General features: G+C 40.9%; 1 protein-coding gene across 1 annotated transcript; it reads left to right on the forward strand.

The window, feature by feature from the left end:
• Window positions 1-6111: 6111 nt before the first annotated feature.
• On the forward strand, window positions 6112-19050 carry ranbp3b (RAN binding protein 3b). The gene is made up of 17 exons (XM_041949785.1): window positions 6112-6159; window positions 8279-8334; window positions 8709-8745; window positions 8852-8929; window positions 9038-9109; window positions 11471-11536; window positions 11723-11815; window positions 12067-12176; window positions 12554-12673; window positions 13187-13287; window positions 13381-13456; window positions 13567-13663; window positions 15195-15319; window positions 15410-15530; window positions 16246-16388; window positions 16767-16962; window positions 17855-19050. Exons 1-17 carry the CDS (start codon window positions 6138-6140, stop codon window positions 17896-17898), a joined length of 1557 nt encoding a protein of 518 aa, XP_041805719.1. The 5' UTR covers window positions 6112-6137; the 3' UTR covers window positions 17899-19050.
• The last annotated feature ends 316 nt before the right edge of the window (window positions 19051-19366 follow it).

Genomic DNA, 19366 nt, shown 5'->3' on the forward strand with positions numbered 1-19366 from the left:
ACATTTCGCTGCTAGCTTTTTGAGTTTGACACATCAACACTGGCTTTCATGCAGGGAACACTAGCTGATCGACAATTCAAAGTGTCGCTGTTGCTCGTTTACTTTTCAGTGTGTGCGGAAGTCCTCAACAGATGGCACACAGTACGTTTTATCAGGCCATAAAAGCTGTTTCTCAGAAACGACACACCTCACCTGAAAATCTGAAAGACCTGCTATGACCCTTGGACCTTGGAAACAGTCATTCGTCACAGCATTTTGTTAATGTTTTATTAATGTATGCGTATGTAAAGTTAGTGGCATATATGTGTCAGCAGTGAAGTGTGACAGATGAGGCACTTAAAGATTTGTTTGCGGTGGTCCGTGCGCCACGCCTCACATAAAAGCCTGTTGACATCCTCAGAAGAGTTTGACTCTGCCTCTTCTGTGTGTGTGTGTGTGTGTGGCCTGTCCTCCTTCCAGGTCTCCATGGTTGTGGTTGGGGTTCATGTCCTGCCTGTCTGGCACTTATGTTTTACAAATCTGTGTTTTTTTGTTAATCTATTCTGCACTCATGACATCTGCTGAATGTCTGTCTGATCTGGGAGAGGGATCCCTTCTCTGTTTCCCTTCCTGAGGTTTCGTCCCCTTTTATCCCCATTAAAGTTTTTTTTGGGGGGGGGAGTTTTTCCTCGATGAGCACTATAAATGAAATTGACTTGACTAGACTCTTTGATGTACGAAACATCAGTTGTACAGAATCAGATATGAGGCATCTTTCTCTGAGTCATATTGGCATTTGAGAAGCTCTGCATTAAAAACGCCTGTCAGCGCCGTCATGTCGCGTATCCACCCAAAGCTTTTCCTTTTAGTTCTTAAACAAGCTGCCCTTTTCTTGAGTGCTCTGTGACAGATACTAATGAGCCCTGAGTGCCCGAGTGGACACCTGATAGCCCTGCTCACTGTTTATACTCTCACCAACACTCACTTCCAAACACCACGCTAAAGCTCAATGAAGCGTCTCACGGTTCGGCCCTCCTCATTTCCTTTGCCTGCAGGATACCGGTGCTCACTTCAGTTATTTACTACACTTCAACTCCAGAACACACGACTGCGTATTGCACAGAAAGAATCTGACAATTTATTGTCTCTCCATATTTGCCACCCAGGCATTGAAGCGGTGCATATAAATTTGGTTTGTGATTTATTCACAAACGCCTCAGTCTCTCTGTGCGAATCCGGTCTTGCTCCCTGCTAGCCGCGTGGGTTTGATCGCAGCACAACATGAAAGAGAGTCTCTGTTGGCAAAACAACCCGTAACTTTAACATGAAAAAAAACCTCTCTATTATCTCTATTCCTGGTTGTGATCGCATATTTGGAATTTCCTGATGGATTAATGCCGTCGAGTATTTCTCAGGAGATGATGGTCCACTGCCAAGGCTACTTGGACTCAGGCTGTTGATGCTACAGTACAGTCTTCAGCATTCCTTTCAGATAATATGATGTGTTGTTTTATCCCTTCACTGTTGCTGTCATTTTGCATGTATGTGAAAGCAGACATCTCCAAGAAGCCATTTATCAGTGTGTGAGAAACTTTACTTTGGCACGCAGTACAAAAAGGCTGCAGTCGAAATGAAGACAGAGCTGTCTCACACGCTCTAGACTGAATTATGATACTAATTTAACATTCACTTCTGTTGCAACCATCCATTTGTAAACTGCAGGACCCTGGAAGAGAGAAATGAAAGGGAACATGGGGGAAAACAATCAAAAAAGAACTTAATCTCTACCGGTTGTCATATTTCGTTTTTTTTACTGATTTTGAAGCATCAGATGGTTGTTTTCTGGGTGTGGTGATGACAAACAGAAAGGTCAATGCGTTTTTCTCCTGCTGGGAACATGAAAAGACAAAAAATCTATGTGAATGACTAAGGGGTCAGAAGATAAAGTAATTTGCTATGCGAACATTTTGAAGATCGACTGCCTTTTCTTTTCAGACAGCCAACAAAACAACATAGAAGGAAATGACCGACAAAGGCAAACCCATGATCATCAGAGGTAACAAACCAAATCAAGAATTAAGAATATTCAGTGTATATTAAAGGTTAATTGAGTGGTATCATTACTTCAGTGATGGGATGTATTTCCTTTTGTGTCAGGATGGTGAGGTTGGGACAATAGACCCTCAGGCAGCTTGAAATTTGGTAGAAATGCTGGAAATTTCTAATGACTTTTTTGGTTAGAATTTTTAATTACAGACTCTGCGCAGCACGAGGTCACCGATGAAGGTGAACTGCTTTCCCAGCTGCCAATTCATGAGAGCATTCATAGAGCAAGTACTATTCTAAAAAGATATTTTTCAAAAAGTGCTTCTGCATACAAATCTAACCCATGCATCTGTGTAGTTTTTCATGGAGAAACAAAACCTAATGTAGTGCCAGTTTAACATTAGTTAACCTATACTAAATACACAGCCCAGCATCCAGGAACTAGATCAGATTAGATCAATCTACATCCAGTGCCACTGCAGGAAGTAGTGGGCCCTTTATGTGGCAAAGCAGTAAGGAAGACTGCAGGCTTTGGGGTGGTGGATGGATGCATATCACATCTGACTTTTACACAGGAGACTAAAGTTCCCGCCCCATCATGGACAATTAATATCCACCTTTTTGTAGACAGGAGTAAAGGATGTCAACAAATGTAATCTGGAGTTTTGCATACGAGTCCAATGCTAACATTCCTTGTGGCGTTATGGTTGAGACACATAAAAAGCTGCGTGCAAGTGTCGCTTGCAAATTGGGACTGACGTGTAGAGCGAACTGCACGTCTCACACTGAAGCCTCTGCCCAGTTTTGGAGCTGATCCAATGCAGTATCGTGAATGAAGCTTTCTGCAGCTAGAGTTTCTATTTTATTTTAATTTATTCATCAGCTGTATTTAACACAACCCAGAGGCTGTGTTCTTCAGGTGACACTGCTCAGACTATCAAATATTATACCCCTCAACAAATAGGATGGTTTCGGGTTTTGTGAAAGAATGTTTGCATCATAATTTTTCTTGTTTTTTTTCTGGTGAAATTAACCTGGGTTTTATCTTTGAGGTGTTAGTCACCTGGGGGGAAAAAAGAAGCCTGTTATGTAACAGAGCATGTCTGAGGTGGTCTTACAGTACTTCAAAGCAGCGCATATCATTATACACATGCAACACACATCTGGAGGACAGGAAGTCAGGGATTCGGCAATCAGGTAGCCACTTTTCCGATTTAAACAATGTCGCAGAGCTCGTTTGGAAATCTGCTACACTGGAAGCAGCACAGACAATTTTGTCAACATTTAGCTGCGGTATATTTGTAATTTGAGAGTTAAGCTCTGTGGCCCGCCACCAATAAAACTGTTGACTCACTGATTTCAAGCGGATGTTGGACATGGGTGACACTGACGGATAAGAGAAGAAGTGAAACTGTTGCGGCTCAAAGCAAAAACAAAGCTCTCCTGACAGACGAGGGCCTTCTGTGGCAAACAGCACAAACACAAGCAGTGGCTTGTTTTCGATGTGCCTGAAGGGAAACTTGAAGAAAGATTCTTTCTGAAAACTTTTGCCCGTCATTGTGCAATTCAAACTCTTATGAAATGTGCTTTACTCGGTGTTCCTTAACCATAATTGAACTAACAGAGCAAACAACTGGTTTATGTTTCTGTCTGTGCTGCACTTGCCCAGTAACTGTGGACAGGGTCACTTTCCAATCGAAACATTTCCTACATGTTTGTGTAGGAGCTGCTGCTTTTACCCTTATTCTGCACCAAAGAGGCTGTTTATGGGAGAGACAGATCATGACAGAAACGTGTGTCAGTGCTCAACAGAGAGCAGCTACCATTGTAATTAGTTTTAATCCTGTTATCTCAAGATAACATGATAATTATCTCATTATGCCCACGCGACAACATAATTTTCTATTGATAACCGATTAGTTGTGTGGTTATCTCTGGAAAACAAAGTTGTTATCTCATGATAACAGAAACTAACTTGGGGAATTTTGTAAGAAAAAAAAGATACTGGGAATATAGCAGTTTTAAGATTTGTCAATGCCTGGAAATGTAAGCATGCCTTGATTTACAAAAGGAATATGAAAGTCATTCAGTTATAAACCAGGCTTGTACTCATTTAAAGCAAAAAAGGAAGGATTCATAAATTTGTTCTGATATATTATGTGATGCATCTTGGTTTTGAATAATTCCCTCAGTGTGAACACTGTATAGTTTGATTTTCTTGAACAAGCTGATACATAATCATTTACATTAGGCTTAGCTCCAGCTTTAAATGCTAGTTTGCCCTCTGGTGGCTGGTGAGGTGAACTGCACTGGATTGAAGACCCACATTATGCAAAAGTAGACCAGCAGATCAGCTCAGACGGTCTGTACACAACACAAAGCTGTAAAAACATCCATATGAAAACAGTCGGATTAGGCAAAAATGTCAGATCCCTAAATGTCTAAGCATGTGGCACTCTTCTGTGTTTACAGTTCCGGGAACCAATCAGCACTGCGGAACAGCCCCATTGATGCTTTCACGTCTGATTCACAGCAAAGGAAGTGTGGCCTCCATAAAAGGTACCAGTGCAGCAGTAAAAGAGAAGAAGGAGAGTGCGTTGCTGGTGTAAACAATTCTTGTTTCACATCGAGAAAAAAAGGCTTGTGATGTAGGAAATGTATTCCACATGTGTGATCGACCTCAGGGATACACACAAAGCACTTTGGTGGGAACACCGTCTGTCAGTAAAACTCAACAGGCTTTCTTTATGCTCATTACTCATTCTTCACATTCCTGCAGACCGTGTGTCAAAGCCTACCAAAGAGCTTTAGCTCTTTGTTTTCATGTCATTTCCTTTCATTAATGCCCCACAATAAAAATGCATTTTAAATCATCCTGGTGAACATCAAGCCTGTGTTTGTCATTGTCATAAAAGGTGTTTTTTTCTGGCAGGATTCAAAGCCACTCTTCTCCCTGTGAGGCCACCATTTGTAGAAATGCAGGCACGCTGATTAAAAGGAGCGACACAACCGGAATCCATGAAATGTGAACTATGCCATGTTTGTTTGCCTTCACATCATTGGCTGTCAAACTTCATGCCACCACCACCTGTAGCCTGTGGATTTACTGCGGAAGGCTGTAGAGCTACAGCTTCCACTGGAAAGGTAAATAAACACGTTTGTGAACTGTAAGTTCAAGAATAACCCTCAATTTGGGAGGAGTCATTTTTCCTTTACAGTGTATAATTACATATTGAATCATGACTTATTTATGACTCACCTTTGCTCATGACCCATCTTCCCCCCTGCAACATGATTGCAGTGTTTATCTTTGCTGCAGAAGCTTACCTTTTTGTCTTTTTTCAGCTTCTCTTTGGTGCTGAAGCAAAGTCTCCTCCGCCGCCTTCCCTCAAGAACCTCTCTGGTGGTCTCTGATCCGTAATTGCCGCACCCTGGACGTCTTTCATCTTTTTATGTGGCAGCTTTTGCTTGTGCACCGAGAGCAGAGTGTCAGATCCACACTGCGTTTTCTCCTTCTGGCAATTTCTCTCATCCCTCGAGGCCCTGTGGGCTCATTTGTTGACTTCAATCGTGATGACAACAATGGGGCTGCCAACCACGCTATCTCCATGACAACTCAACAAATTCCATCCTGCGGAGGAAGCTCCTGAGAGGTGTTCGAAAGCCCCAGAAAAAGCTAGCAAGTGGACCTTGAGTTATGGATTTTTACATCTTTTATTTCGATTTGCTCAAGCCACTTTTCCTAAGGTCATAAGAAACCTTATTCCTGTTCTTATTTTGAGTTTACGGTGCAACCTTATCATAGCTGGTAACACTTTTAAAATCTGTTACCACAGCATGATTTAGTTCTGCAGAGCACTGGGTGAGCTGGGCCATCCGTGCAAACTTTAAGCTGTTCCTGTGGGGCTGGTTGAAATTGAAAAAAAAAACACAGAAAGTGAGACAGCCATGGACAGTATCTCTGTGGATTGATGAAAGGCATAGGAGGTGGCGGGGGGGTCGCTCACTGCATCAGTAAACGGCGGCAATGTGCTCCCTGCCACTGAAAACATTTCTTCCTCAACTTGCATTATCTGCGCGGTGGGTTGTGGGTGTGTGAGCGTCGAAGTAAAATGGCGGACTTGGCAAACGAAGGTGAGTAAGTGGCAGTATGAGAAAAACAAAACAGCTAATGTGCCGTTATGAACAGCGTCTATACATGGTCTGCATATTTGATTGGTGAAACGAAGCTGCTTGGCCACATGTTAACAGTGAGTTCAGGTGAAATATAGCTTCGCGGCGTTCACAAAACTATAACGTTAGCAAGCAGGCTAACAATGCTAGCGGCTGGGCTGTGGATAATACCTGGAATGCCTCGGAACGCCCTCGAATGTTTTCTGCCACTAGCTGGCTTACCTCTTAGCGCTAGCACCCGGCTATTTTTAGGTAGTGTGTTTTGCCATCTGTGGTGAGCTAACATATCTAATGTGAGAATAAACCAAGGCTTTGCCAGGCCAAAGAGGAACAGTAGTGCCTGTATTAAAGCTAATATATAACTTGAGCGCAATGCTAGTTGGGTGATGTTGCATAGATGGGAAGCGTTTACAGTAGCTACGACCTCCTCGATATTTAACTGTTAATGTAGTTAGCGCTCAGTTGCAGGGCTGCTTGGCGTTCATTTAGGCGCGTAGAGAGAAAAACGTCAGACATGAGACAATGCTTTGGTAGTAATCGCGGCTTCCTATATTTCCCAGTTTATTCCGCACAGATTCCTTTGTCAGTATGATCACATATTGATTATGGGGGAATTCAGTGAGAATCTTGGTGTCATTGCTTGTTAGGCGAGATGACTCATGCGGGATGGAGCGCATTAGCAAGCTAACTATAGCCAGTAAGCTAAGCTACGTTCGGGGCTTTAGGGAACAACCGGTGGCCCCGACTATTTGCTGGAACGGGTCAGATAGTGTAAATGCTAGCTGGTTAACATAAGCCGGTGACATCTCAGGCTACTTGAATTTCTTCAATGAATATCAGTGTTGCTTGCTGAAATTCTTAACATAAACTGTTAATAATTAGCTCAGATAGCTGACTGCAATCCGCAGAGAGATGCAAAGCCAAATGTTAAATATAGGTCACACAGCATGTTCATGTATTCTGTCATTTAACGCGTTTCTACATAAACAGCTAGTATTAGCAGTGAGGGGTTGTGTTAGAGATGGTGAATGTCGGTCCAGTAACTTGCCCTGGCTGCGTGCTGTCGGCTAATTGGCTGTTAGCTCATGCATTTATGCCCCGGCAAGGCTCTCAGCGACAACGATGCTACACCTGCTCGGTGTAATAGGCCCAACCCAGACAGAGGAAAGCCTTTGTCTGCTAACATTATAGGCTTACACATCTTAGAGGGGTTACAGTGTGAAGGTAAAGGTATTGACTAATGAGGTGACATCAAATTGTTACCTGGCCTGGCTGTTGCTATTCTTGGTTGATGATGACAATAGCTTATAGCAGCATCTTTGGTAGTGGGCTGAATGAATTCCCCTTTTGATTACAAAGTAGCCACAGTTGGTGTTTGACCATGTGGAATGCATGAAAGTTTGATGGTTATGTGATGCATGGGTAAATACACTAATGGGTTTATTTTTGCCCATACTGTTTGGTATATGAGAATTATTGATTGAATGTAGGTCAGCATAATGTGATCCCATTCTTCCTGGTACTCCTAATAGGATTGTGTGATTGACTGTAGTATAGCCAGGTTAAGAGTTGATTTCTTTTGACTTGCTGACAGTGACTGAAATTAGACATTGTTCAGCCTTATGGAAATGTATTCTTTCGAGCCCCCAGATTGTTTTCAAACTGACCCAGCTAAATCTGACATTTAAATAAACTGTAAACAGTTGTGGTTTACCTCACTGAACGCTTCACCCAAGTTTGTAAAGACAGACAGTGTGGGTTTGAGAACCAAAAATGTCATCTGATATACCATCTGTGAAGGATGGATGACATGCCAAAAGTCATATATGTTCATTAGAATTTGGTGTATGATTCAGTCCTTGATGTTAATGCCGATTAGTACTAATTCTCATAACATTATTGCTTCATCACCACTCACGCAGTCTCTGCTTTTAAGAGGAAATCAAGGCCACAAAATGAGTAGGCCTTGGCTTTAGCTGGTTTGTTTTGAACGGTGAACCATGAAGAAGAATCAAAAGACTGGATTGCTGTACACTTTAAGTTAGCGCTTGGATGACTAGCCTACATCTTCTCTTAACAGACAAGCCTGCCATAGCGCCTCCTGTGTTTGTTTTCCAAAAAGATAAAGCACAGAAGGTAAGTTTCTCTGTTACTCAAGTATTTATTGAGACTGAAGCTATATGTTATGATTTGCAGACTTTATTTATGCTGATATTCAGTCTGGACTGTATTCTTGACAGTTGTTGAGATCACATCTTTCACCATTAGCAGACCTGTTAACAAGGCTTGATGAAATGTCAAACATTTGTTGACTTCATGTCAAGTACATCTTGCTTGAATTGATACCACTTTTCAGTGTTTCCAATTATTGCAGCTCCAGACTGAGTACCACTGAGGTCAAGCAAGATGCAACCTAGTGAAAATGTTTCCATTTTTTTAATGATTTGAATGACCAGAAATACTCTTTTAGGCTAAGGAAGGACTAAAAAACCCCTTGCGTTCTTTTGCAGCGATCTGCAGAGGGCTCAAGTGCAGAGGATGGAGAAGGTAAATACATCTAATGTCCAAACTGGCCACTTTCTTTATTGATATTTTCTTGCTTAGAGATTTTATTTAAACTGGAATATTACTAATATTTTATTTCAATTTTCAGATTCAGATAAAGACGAGGGAAGCTATTGCCCCCCTGTGAAAAGGGAAAGGACCTCATCGTTCCCACCCCCGCATTCTGGTAAGGGCACGTGGTGACTAAGCAGAGCATTTGTTTTTTCTTGGTTCTTGCTTGTGGTGTACACATTGATTTGTATGCTGAGTGCAGTGCCTGTTCGCTACTTTGCAGTTCCCAAGAACAATGTATTCATGCCCTCAAGTTTCTGCCAGTCTCCGACTGGGAACTCTGACTCTGAGCCAGGTGAGGCATCTAGACCACCATTAGTTTTCTCTTCACAGCTTAAGGACCCCCTGCAGTAAAAATCTTAGTTTCAATGGTCAAACATGTACTTTTTCAGCAGTTTAAGGCAACACACATGCTAAATTGACTGAGATTGGTAAACAATAACTTTTGCGTGCATTATTTGACATGTAATTTTTGAACATTTGTTAGTGTTTTCTATCATTACATCAGTATTTGCAAATTGATGTCAGTGATGTTTTGCGTGTTCCATTTACTTGCATGTAGTAATTTTACTTTTGAGCTAGCCCTTTAAGAATCTGCTGTCGAGGTCAGATGTTCGTAATGGATGGATGAAAATGTGCAGTTACAGAATGCAAAGCTCAGCTTTGACCAACAGCCAAATTACACAGGCATGAATTACTTATAAACGATGAGGAATTATGTAGTATTAAGCTTGTGAAATGACTGCCAGAAGAAACTGTGCCAGATCAGTACATTCCCAGTCAAGTTGGACATCTCTGTATTGGTTCAGGCTGGGGTTTTTTGCGTTTAACTTCTGGTTGAGGTTTGGTTATTTTGGAAGAATTTGCTCCTCTCTCTCGTTCTTTCTATGGCTGCACCAGTGGTTTGCATCAGTTTGTTTCAGGTATTGCAATATACCCAGCAGAGAGAGATGAAGCCTATTTGTTGAATTTGTCTGGGGAGTTAATTGTCAGTATTGAATGAAATAGAATTTGTTAAAGAGGAGCTTCACAAAATCCCCAGTAATTCAGAAAAGACTTCTTCATTGTGGGAACATTATGACCTTGTATGACCCGTGACCATGCCTGTGCATAATGTAGTTCTGTTTTGGATTATGACTGAACTGCCAAATTCAGCTGGGAAACAGACTATGAGTTTACTAGCCAAACTTCCAATGCCAAAAAAAAGTAGATCTTGGTATTTGTAACTGCAGAGCGTTTGTTATCATAAGATGCCACCGTGTGATCTGCTGGTAGTGGGCTGCAGTTTGTATTCTGCCACTTGACATGTCAAAGGAATGGTTCATTAGGGATTATGAAACAGTTGTGGTATGGCTCGTGGGCATCTGTGCTTAGACCTCACATATATATAGTTTCTTTCTATATTAGTTATTTTGTGTTTGTCAGCAAGCAAAATTTCTTTTTTGTTGAAAAGGGGACTAAAATATGACTTTGAGTTTGGTTCCCTAGATTGGCAGTACAAGTCGCAAGGTTAGGTAAAGTTAGGTCCTAAACATGCGTATACACTATGGGTTCAGGTGTCAGTTCCATGCTTGTCCTGACTCTGTGCTGGGGTTTGGGATCCACTGTGGTCAGACATACAGTATTTATCATATCACAGTTGGTAGCATGCTCGCCAATATCTTAGGCAGAATATTTGTTATGTTTCTTGTTAGAATCGTTTGTCAATGAGGCATTTCAGTCATTCATTTTGATATGATATTTAAATGTGCATAAATATACATAACTTAAAACAGGGTGAGATTTCAAATGCGTAGTACTGACAAGATGAAAATATATATTGATTGTTGCTTTATGACCTGAAATTGGCTCAAATTATGACTGCAGTGGGACTTTAATACTGTAACAAAAATGTATTTGTGTTTTTGTGAATAATTTGAAATGTACTTTTTCTGTTACTGATATGTCTTATTCAGTTTTTGCTTTGGTTTTGATTGGTTGAATACTTATAACCAAGTCAGTTGTTCACAGTTGGCATTGGTGATGTCGCCGGTTAACGCCACTAGAGCAAACAAACCCCATAATTGATAGTCATTTTTAGCATATTACATAAAGCACTTATTTGGAAGTGAAAACAAAGATGACCACAGTAGAAATCAAAACTGATTGATTGTAAAAGTGCTTGTAAGCAAAACTACTGTAAAGTCTGGCACCTATATTGTACCCTACTGGTGAATTAGTTAATTTGTTTTTTTCCATTGCACAGCTGTGTCAAGTGCACCTCCATATCCTAAGAATAATACTGGGTTGCAAAATGAAAATAAGGCCCAGGTTGTTAAAAAATTTAACATTAATCTTCACTAGAAATGGTAATGATCTTGTAAATGTTGAGGAGAAAGAGGATGCCATTTTCAGTCTTCACCTTTTAGATTTAACTTTAACGCCAGGTCGTGTCAGGCTATTAAAGCCACTGAGATGAAGAGTCAAACGTACAAATGGATGTTACTGCACAAGAGTTGAGTCGCATCTCTTGAGGCTCTACAAGGGTTGCTGTGGGAACGGGCCCTCTGGTTAGAAAGGTGCAAAGACAGAAGTAAAGTACCCTTTATAAGTTGCTGTGTGACTCTTAGATCATTTTTTAATAAAAGTCTGCCTTTCCTGTGCTCCGTCTCACCAGAGGAGAAGCCTGTGGGATTCCGTTTAAAGCCACCAACTCTCATACATGGACAGGCGCCAAGTTCAGGTTGGTGTCTGAGATTGATATTTTCTCACACTGACTTGATTGAAGTGGAAAAAAAAGACTTGAACTTGAACCCAGACTTGCACCCTTGTATATGACCCCTCTAAGAAATGGAAATGGACTTGAACATGTACACCTAGAAAATCTCAGTGTGTTTGAAAAGTATGAGACAAGTTGGCTCTGTTGCAGGTGTCCCTAGTCAGAAACCCAAGGAACAGCAACGCAGTGTCCTCCGGCCTGCAGTTCTCCAGGCACCGCCTTCTAAATCACATATAGAGTCCAGTGAGTGCAGCTTGGCGACACTTGCACTTATTGATTGATACTTATAAAATATTCTCAATCATCAGTAAAATCTTCTGCCTGATAATTCATTTAGCTTTATTTTTTTTAGCATTGATATTGATAACTTGCACAGTGTTTTTGTTGTTTTGGGTTTTTTTTGCATGTGCCTTACAGACTACATTTCTTTCAGCACAGTAAAAACAAACAGAAAAAACCCAAACTATCTTTGTCCTTTCTGTCTGTTCATTTAGATTCCAGTTGTGGAACCAACGGTGTGAAAACATCATCAGATGGGGCACCTGGGACCCAGTCCCTTTTCCTGAACAACACAGAGCACTCAGCCACCCTGGCCAAGTCACTGGTTAGGAGTGGCTAAATCTCTGCTTGTTATAATCAAAGGCTTGGTATTGAAAAACAATGCCCGTCAGTTCAGTACAGGCTTTGTTTAAGGCATCAGAAAGTGCAGTAAATTATATATTTACAGAAGAGCTTAAGATTTGTGGTTATTTTCATGTTCCTTCTTTTAGGAGAAAAATAAATGGTCTGACATTCATGCAAATGTTAGATATAGAAAGATGGAGATAGAAAGGATCACTATATTGAAGTGAAATTTGTTTGTAAAAGATGCTTTAAATCTACTCAAAGCAGTGTTAGAATTATTGGTGGTGATCTAGCATTACTTATATAGAAAAAGATAAACAAATATAAATTGACTTCGTTTTTTTGTTCCCCTTTTAGAAACATGAAAATGAGGAACATGGAGCAAGTGGTAACAAAGATGGAGGCGGAAGAGAGAAGAAGGAGACAGATGTAGCAATATCTTTTGTGTTTGGTCAGAATATCAAAGACAGAGCAAAGGTGAGTTGTTTTCTACGCGTCTTGTACCTATTCCTGACACAGCGAGTGTGCAAACTTGAGAGCGTGTGACAAACAAAAACAGATATACAGCGTTTAAATGTGGCAGGCAGAGGAGGCCTTTTGGAGGCAATACTCTGAATAATGAGTTGCCCTGTTATTGTCTACATTGTATGTTTAATTTGTGACTTTTATGTATTTCTGGACAAACATTATGTTAAGACTCTCGGTTTCCTCCCTAAGAGAATTTCCTGACTCCAGTTCCTGATAGGAGGTGCAGTTCTTGAGGTGTTTTGTACAAAGTCTAATATTAATTTGTTAAATTTTGTGGTCAGTCTGGAACTGTTGAGGCAGGAAATTTTGGACAAGATTTTGACAATTTGGAAATGGTGACTCACTGCTCACTCATTTGATATAGTTGTTCAGGATTTTCATTCATGTGAACGAGTTACATTATTTCCCTTTTGCCTCATTTCTTTAAGCAAACTCAAATTTATACATATTTTTAACTTCTAGTTGGAAGAGAACAGTACAGAAGACAAGTCAAAGGATAGTGTGCCACTGGACTCTCAATCAGAGGGCACTAATTATTTCTTACAGTACATCTCTACCCCAAGGTAATGAAATTGTGTCCTCCAAGTATTTTTAGCAACTCATCTTCATTCATGATTAACTTCCATCAACTCACTAATGTTTTTTTTTCCTTTCAGTTCAAAAAATGCCACAAACAGTACAGACAGTGGGGCAAAATTTGTTTTTGGGCAGAACATGTCTGAACGAGTTCTGGTGAGTTGAAGCACAAGTTAAATAGTGAGTCTGGCCTCTGCCACACTGAGAAAAGTCCAAATGATTGAACTTTGAACTGGGTCCGATGATCGGCTCTGTTGTGTTGTCAGAGTCCCCCGAAGGGCGAGTCGTCAAATGAGGAAAATAAAGAAGTTTCAGCTGCCCCCGCTTCAGAGCCCTCATCGCAGGAAACCACCCCCGAGAAGGGTAAAGACACAACTTCACTGAATGTTGAAAACCCATTTGATTAATGTTTGGCTTGACTGCTAATAGTTTTAAGAGAATCACTTGGCTACACTCCAGTGATGATAACAAGTGAGAAATTCAAGACTTGGGACAGTTAAATCCACAGTTCAATAGAAATAGTCCCTGAAATAACATCTGTATCTATTCTACAAGTTATATAAGGTCTTAATATTGGCATCAGATGTAGTTGGGAGCTAGTTTGATTAGCACTCCATAAGAGCTGTGGGTGTAACACTGCACCTGTAATTTGAGATGCACAATTCATATCAGCAGTGATCCAGGCAGTTTTTCTGTATGGGCAATCGCCCTTTGAATTTGATAGCACAAGGAGTAGTACTAACTTTTTCAGTCACACCCCTTGCACAAAATATTACCATCAGATTCCCTGTTTATTCACAAGGAAATAAATAACTACAAATAACTACTTAACATGTATAATGTGCAACAGAGATGTTTCTTTTCCACAATTAATCCAGATCACTAGAAAATGTCATCTGCTTGCTTTAGGGGAAAATAGTATAGTACAAGTGAAAGACTCAGTATGTAGTCATACACACAATGGAGGCTAATTTGAAAATGACATTTCCTTTATTTGGTTTAGATCATGAACTCATGAGTGAACATTTGAGTCAATTCAAGTTTTTATTTTGTGGGATAAGCTACATCATCTAGTGAGATAATGCTGCACCCGAACATCACAGTGGTTTGACAGTATGTTTCTGTCTTTGTTCAGTGACAATGGAAAGAAACTCAGCATTTCATGGCTTAGGGTTAATAAATGTATTAATGTGGGCTTAGAGCCACAGTGCTCCTCTCTGCAAACGATCAGCAGCAGCCTGTACAACTGTCTTACAGTAATAATCGAGAAGATTTTTATTTAAATACGTCTGTTGACTTACTACCATCGAATGAGCAAACACAATGATGATTGAGCCAATGCCCTGATGAAAGTCCTTCTATTTGCAATATTACCAACTGGGTTTCCGTGGCGACATTTCTGGGAAAAATCACAAGCGCGCCAACATCCAGCATTGATTGGTCCACCGGAGAGGGTAGGCAGAGCAAAAGCAACAAACCTGTTCTCCGTCTTGTGTGTGAAGCGGCGTCCAGTTTTTTCTGGTCTCTGCTAATGTTACAAGTAAATGGTTACTATGGCCACACAAACAAAGAAAAGATAGATGACTACAGACGATGAGACTTCCACAACAGGTGCTGCCAATTGACTGGTGTCACACGGGCGACACTGTTTGGATCTCTGGGAAGTGAAGTTCAAAAACACACCTGTAGATTGCCAGCCTGGGCGCTTCATGACCACGTCTTTGCGCTGCCTTGTCAAAAATGTTGCAGGGAATGTCATTTTCGCATCATTACAAGAACGTTGTGGAAGTGTGACAAAACTCTCAAACAGATGCATCAATTTTGGATGAAAATCTCAGGAACCAAACGTTCCAGCTAGATGCTGATTTCACATAACTCTATTTTATCTCACCAGTCAACAGTGTGTCAGAGTCTTTGGAGGAGTCCGCAGCAGCTTACACCAAAGCCACAGCCAAGAAGTGCATCTTAGAGAAAGTCGACGTCAAAACTGGAGAGGAATCAGAAAGCAATGTTTTACAGGTAGAAGACGGGCTCTCTTGTTTCAACACACGTTGTAAATAAATGTGGCAGAAAGCAATGAAGTTGTTTGTTGCCACTCTCTTATTTTAGATGCAGTGCAAGTTATATGTTTTTGAGAAGACTGCTCAGTCGTGGATAGAGAGAGGTCGAGGTTTGCTGAGGCTCAACGACATGGCATCAACAGACGACGGCACGCTACAGTCCCGCCTAGGTAAACACACCTGCAGAAACTTGTTGAGGGGCAATAAAGTAAATAAGCAACTGGCTGTGAAGAATGTGCTTAGTTTCAGATTTTTTGTGGGTTAGTGATAATATTAAAAAAAATGAATACTTGTTTGTTTTTGAGTGGAATGTTTGTGTCAGATAGGTATGAGATTTAGAAATAACACTCTGAAAAAATACAAACACTTCTTAGTTGTGTTTTTTAATGTCAAGATATCACAATACCTGACTTTGAACACAAGGGGGAGCTCAGTCCTCTGCTACACACATCTGTGGACTAGACACCAAAGCATGCTGTTAAATACACTGGCTAGGTGGAATGTGGAGTATGAAGTATTTAGTCTTTAGAGAAAGAAAGCTTTCCTGAGAATTTAAGATTTTTGGTTTTAGTTTTAAAAGGGATCTTTTGCATTACTACTCTCTGTTTCAGACTAGTTTCATAGTAGATAACTTCTCTGTCTTTAGGCTGAAGAACATATATTTAGCACTGTAAACAAACGTCTTCCTCAGTCATCTTGGAGAGGACACTTGGTGGTGCTATAGGCCTATTACTGATACTATTATTACTATTACTCATTGTATCTATTTTATCTTTCATGACAAGAACTCACAGCACAGAGATCATAGAGTCTGGTAGACTGCATGGACAGTAAAACAAGCAGCTCATTCTTTTTTGTGTGTGTTTTGTGTTTAAACCCTTCCAGTGATGAGGACCCAGGGCAGCCTCCGGTTGATCCTCAACACTAAACTTTGGCCCCAGATGCAGGTGGACAAGGCCAGCGAGAAGAGTGTACGAATCACTGCCATGGACACAGAGGACCAGGGGGTCAAAGTCTTCCTAATATCGGTATGTATCGCCAAACATGGGCAAGGGCTCGGAGAGGAGTGTCCTCAAGACAGCTCATATTCAATTATCTGGACTTTTTTTTATAAAAATAACCCTTTTTGTGCACATTATAATGACTTTTCATGATATAGATAATTTACACATGTTTAAAAAAAAAAGAGAGAGAGAATCAGAATCACTGTTTTCTGATCTGCTCCTGTTTTGCTTGAGTCTGTTTTGGTCAAAACAAACTAGTGAAACATGTACACCGAGTGGGGCATTGTGCTCCGGAACTGCACAGGTCACATGTTGACGTCGGCAGTGTCATGAAAGAGTATGAGTGTTGATTTTCCTTTGATGTGGCTGAGTGGTCCCTCCTGCTGTGTCTCTTCTCTTCAGGGTAGCTCTAAGGACATAGGTCAGCTGGCTGCAGCGTTACATCACCGTATCTTAGCCCTGAAGAGCCGGGCAGAGCAAGAGCCTGAGACCCCGACAACAACCATCCCCGAGGCCGAGGTACCGCAGTCCAACGAGGACGACAGCGACGAGGAAGACAATGCCTCTGCCTCAGCTTCAGCCTCCACTCCTGCTACGAGTCAGTGATTTTTATTGTCAGTGTGTGTTTCAACATTCCCTGGTTTACTTCATGTGATACCACATGAATGTCATGATTTGGAGTGTTTGTGGTTTTTTTGTCTCCATGCTGGCAGTGGCCGGAGGCACTATGTCTTTGGGTTATACATCTGTACATTGTCAAGAACCCAATATCTCAGGAACGCCAAATTTCTTCTTGGCACAAAGGTCCATTTGGACCCAAGGATGAACTGATTAAATTTAGCTGGCAGAAGATTCCATTTTTTATCCAAAAGGTCAAAGGTCATCTTCACTGTGACATCATAATGTTCAAGGGCAGATTGCGACCATAGTTCACATTTCGTCAGATACTGAATTGATGACACTAATCTCGGTTGTCCACCTTGAAATTGTGATGACTGTATAGATCTTCTGTGCTGCTGGGTGAAAGATGGGTGTGAAGCATCCACCTTTTACTATTTGTAGCTTCTTTGAAGCAAAGTCCATAAATCGAAGCATTGTAGTCCACCACAAGCTCATTGGTTTTGCTGATATTGAGCATCAGGTGATTGTCTTGGCACCATGTGATGAAGCTCTCTATCAGCCCTCTGTTCTCCTCTGTAAACATAAGTGAAGACAGCATTAAATTGTTCACTGGAGTCATACAGATCAATATAGTGAAAAATAAAATAAATAAAGTCTTCTCATATATTATAGAAGTCCGGACAGGCATAGACATAAACAACCACTTGACTTGTTGGCGGCGGCATAAAACCGCAAGGCGGTAGTTCTAGTTTATCCTGCTTTAGCTGCTTTTTGTTACCACAGCTGAGCTGACGTTAGTTTTGTGACATACATTCAGACCACTCGCCTACAAAAACTCTTTTCAACCTGCTGTCACTTTCTTCCTGCAGGTAATTCAGAGGGAGGAGAGAGCCAGGCAGCAGGAAGCACATAGCGTCACTCTCGGACAGCCTGCTAAGATTATGCTGTTGAGGCATTTTGCTCTAGGCATCTCCATGGACACCCCTTGACCAACATGGGTCCTCCAGACCAGTACTTTTGGATATTAGAAGTCTAGCTCCAGGAAATAACCCCTTGTGCCGGAGTGTCTCACCCAACTCGTGCAGTTCATCTTCTCTGCATTCAGCGTAATATCTGGAGTCGTTTCTTCCCTCCCTCTCCTGTTTTGTGTTTTATTTTTGTTTTCGAGTATTTTTTCCTCTCCCCGATAGCAAAAATAAAGACTTCAAAGCTTTGGTTTGGGACTTTTCTGCTCATCATATTGATGAGTGTAAGGGTGTTTTCCTCTACATTTTAAAGTATGGCACATGTTAAGACTGCAGTTTCTACTTTGGGACCTTTTTACTCACTCTACAGTCGCACCTCTGGACGCCACACATCCAGAGGAGCTTCATTCACGGTGTATTTGACTAGACATCAGTCCGTTCCTACATTGAATCCAACCCTCCTACCCCCCCCATCCCAACCAGTCCGTGCGTTTTTTGGCAAATGTAATTTATTTTGGATCGTCATTTTCATGAGGCATCTCAACACATATGTGCTGTTTGTAATGGCTAGCCAAGACCACTCAAGTTGTCATTAATAGCAGTTTCTTATATTTCCTATTGACATATATTATACTGAATAAAAGACTCAAACAATACAGTTTCTGCTAACGTGAGTTAATCATGTGAGGGCAAAAGAGCAGAAGGATTCACCTCAAAATTTTCTCTAAATTAATAAGATGTTAGTCATTCACCTTGTGGTTTTTTTTTTAATGATTTCATTTTTACAAGTCAAGTAAACAAACTCATCAGTCTATTCTGCGTGTAACTGTTATTTCTTTTTTTTTTCTTTTCAGCATCCCAAGGGTTTACTGTGTTGATACATATTTTTTTTTATTTTGAAAATATACGAACTTTTCATCCATTTACATTTGGAAAACGTATTGGAATGAAGATTTAACTTCATGTGTGGAAAATTTGAGTGATAACTGTAATACCTTTTGAATGTCATGTACATTTGAATATATCATCATTTAGTAGCGCACCATGTTTTCTCATCTCCTCCAACTGCCCCCTTTACAAAATAAACCATTTTGGACTGACATCTGGGATTTTTCCTTCTGAAACCTGATTTTTCTTGCAACATCCAAACTTAAATCAAACTTTCAAGAGTACGATATCGGCAGGGTGTGTATACTTTGACACTGATTGTCTGCTGTAGCTGTATTAAATCAGCCAAAGGAAGGGATAGTGGCTCATCTGTTTTGTATTCATGTGTTGGATCTGGCCTACAGGTTGATGTATGCTGTGCTCTGACTGCACAGAGCAGGAATCGGAGCAAAGCTTGCTTATGTACAGTGTGCATCACGCACAAGGTCATGAATTTTTGATGCATGCACTATCGTAACAGCCCGACAC

This window comes from Chelmon rostratus, chromosome 12 (assembly GCF_017976325.1).
Source record: "Chelmon rostratus isolate fCheRos1 chromosome 12, fCheRos1.pri, whole genome shotgun sequence".
Classification (NCBI taxonomy): Eukaryota; Metazoa; Chordata; class Actinopteri; order Chaetodontiformes; family Chaetodontidae; genus Chelmon; species Chelmon rostratus.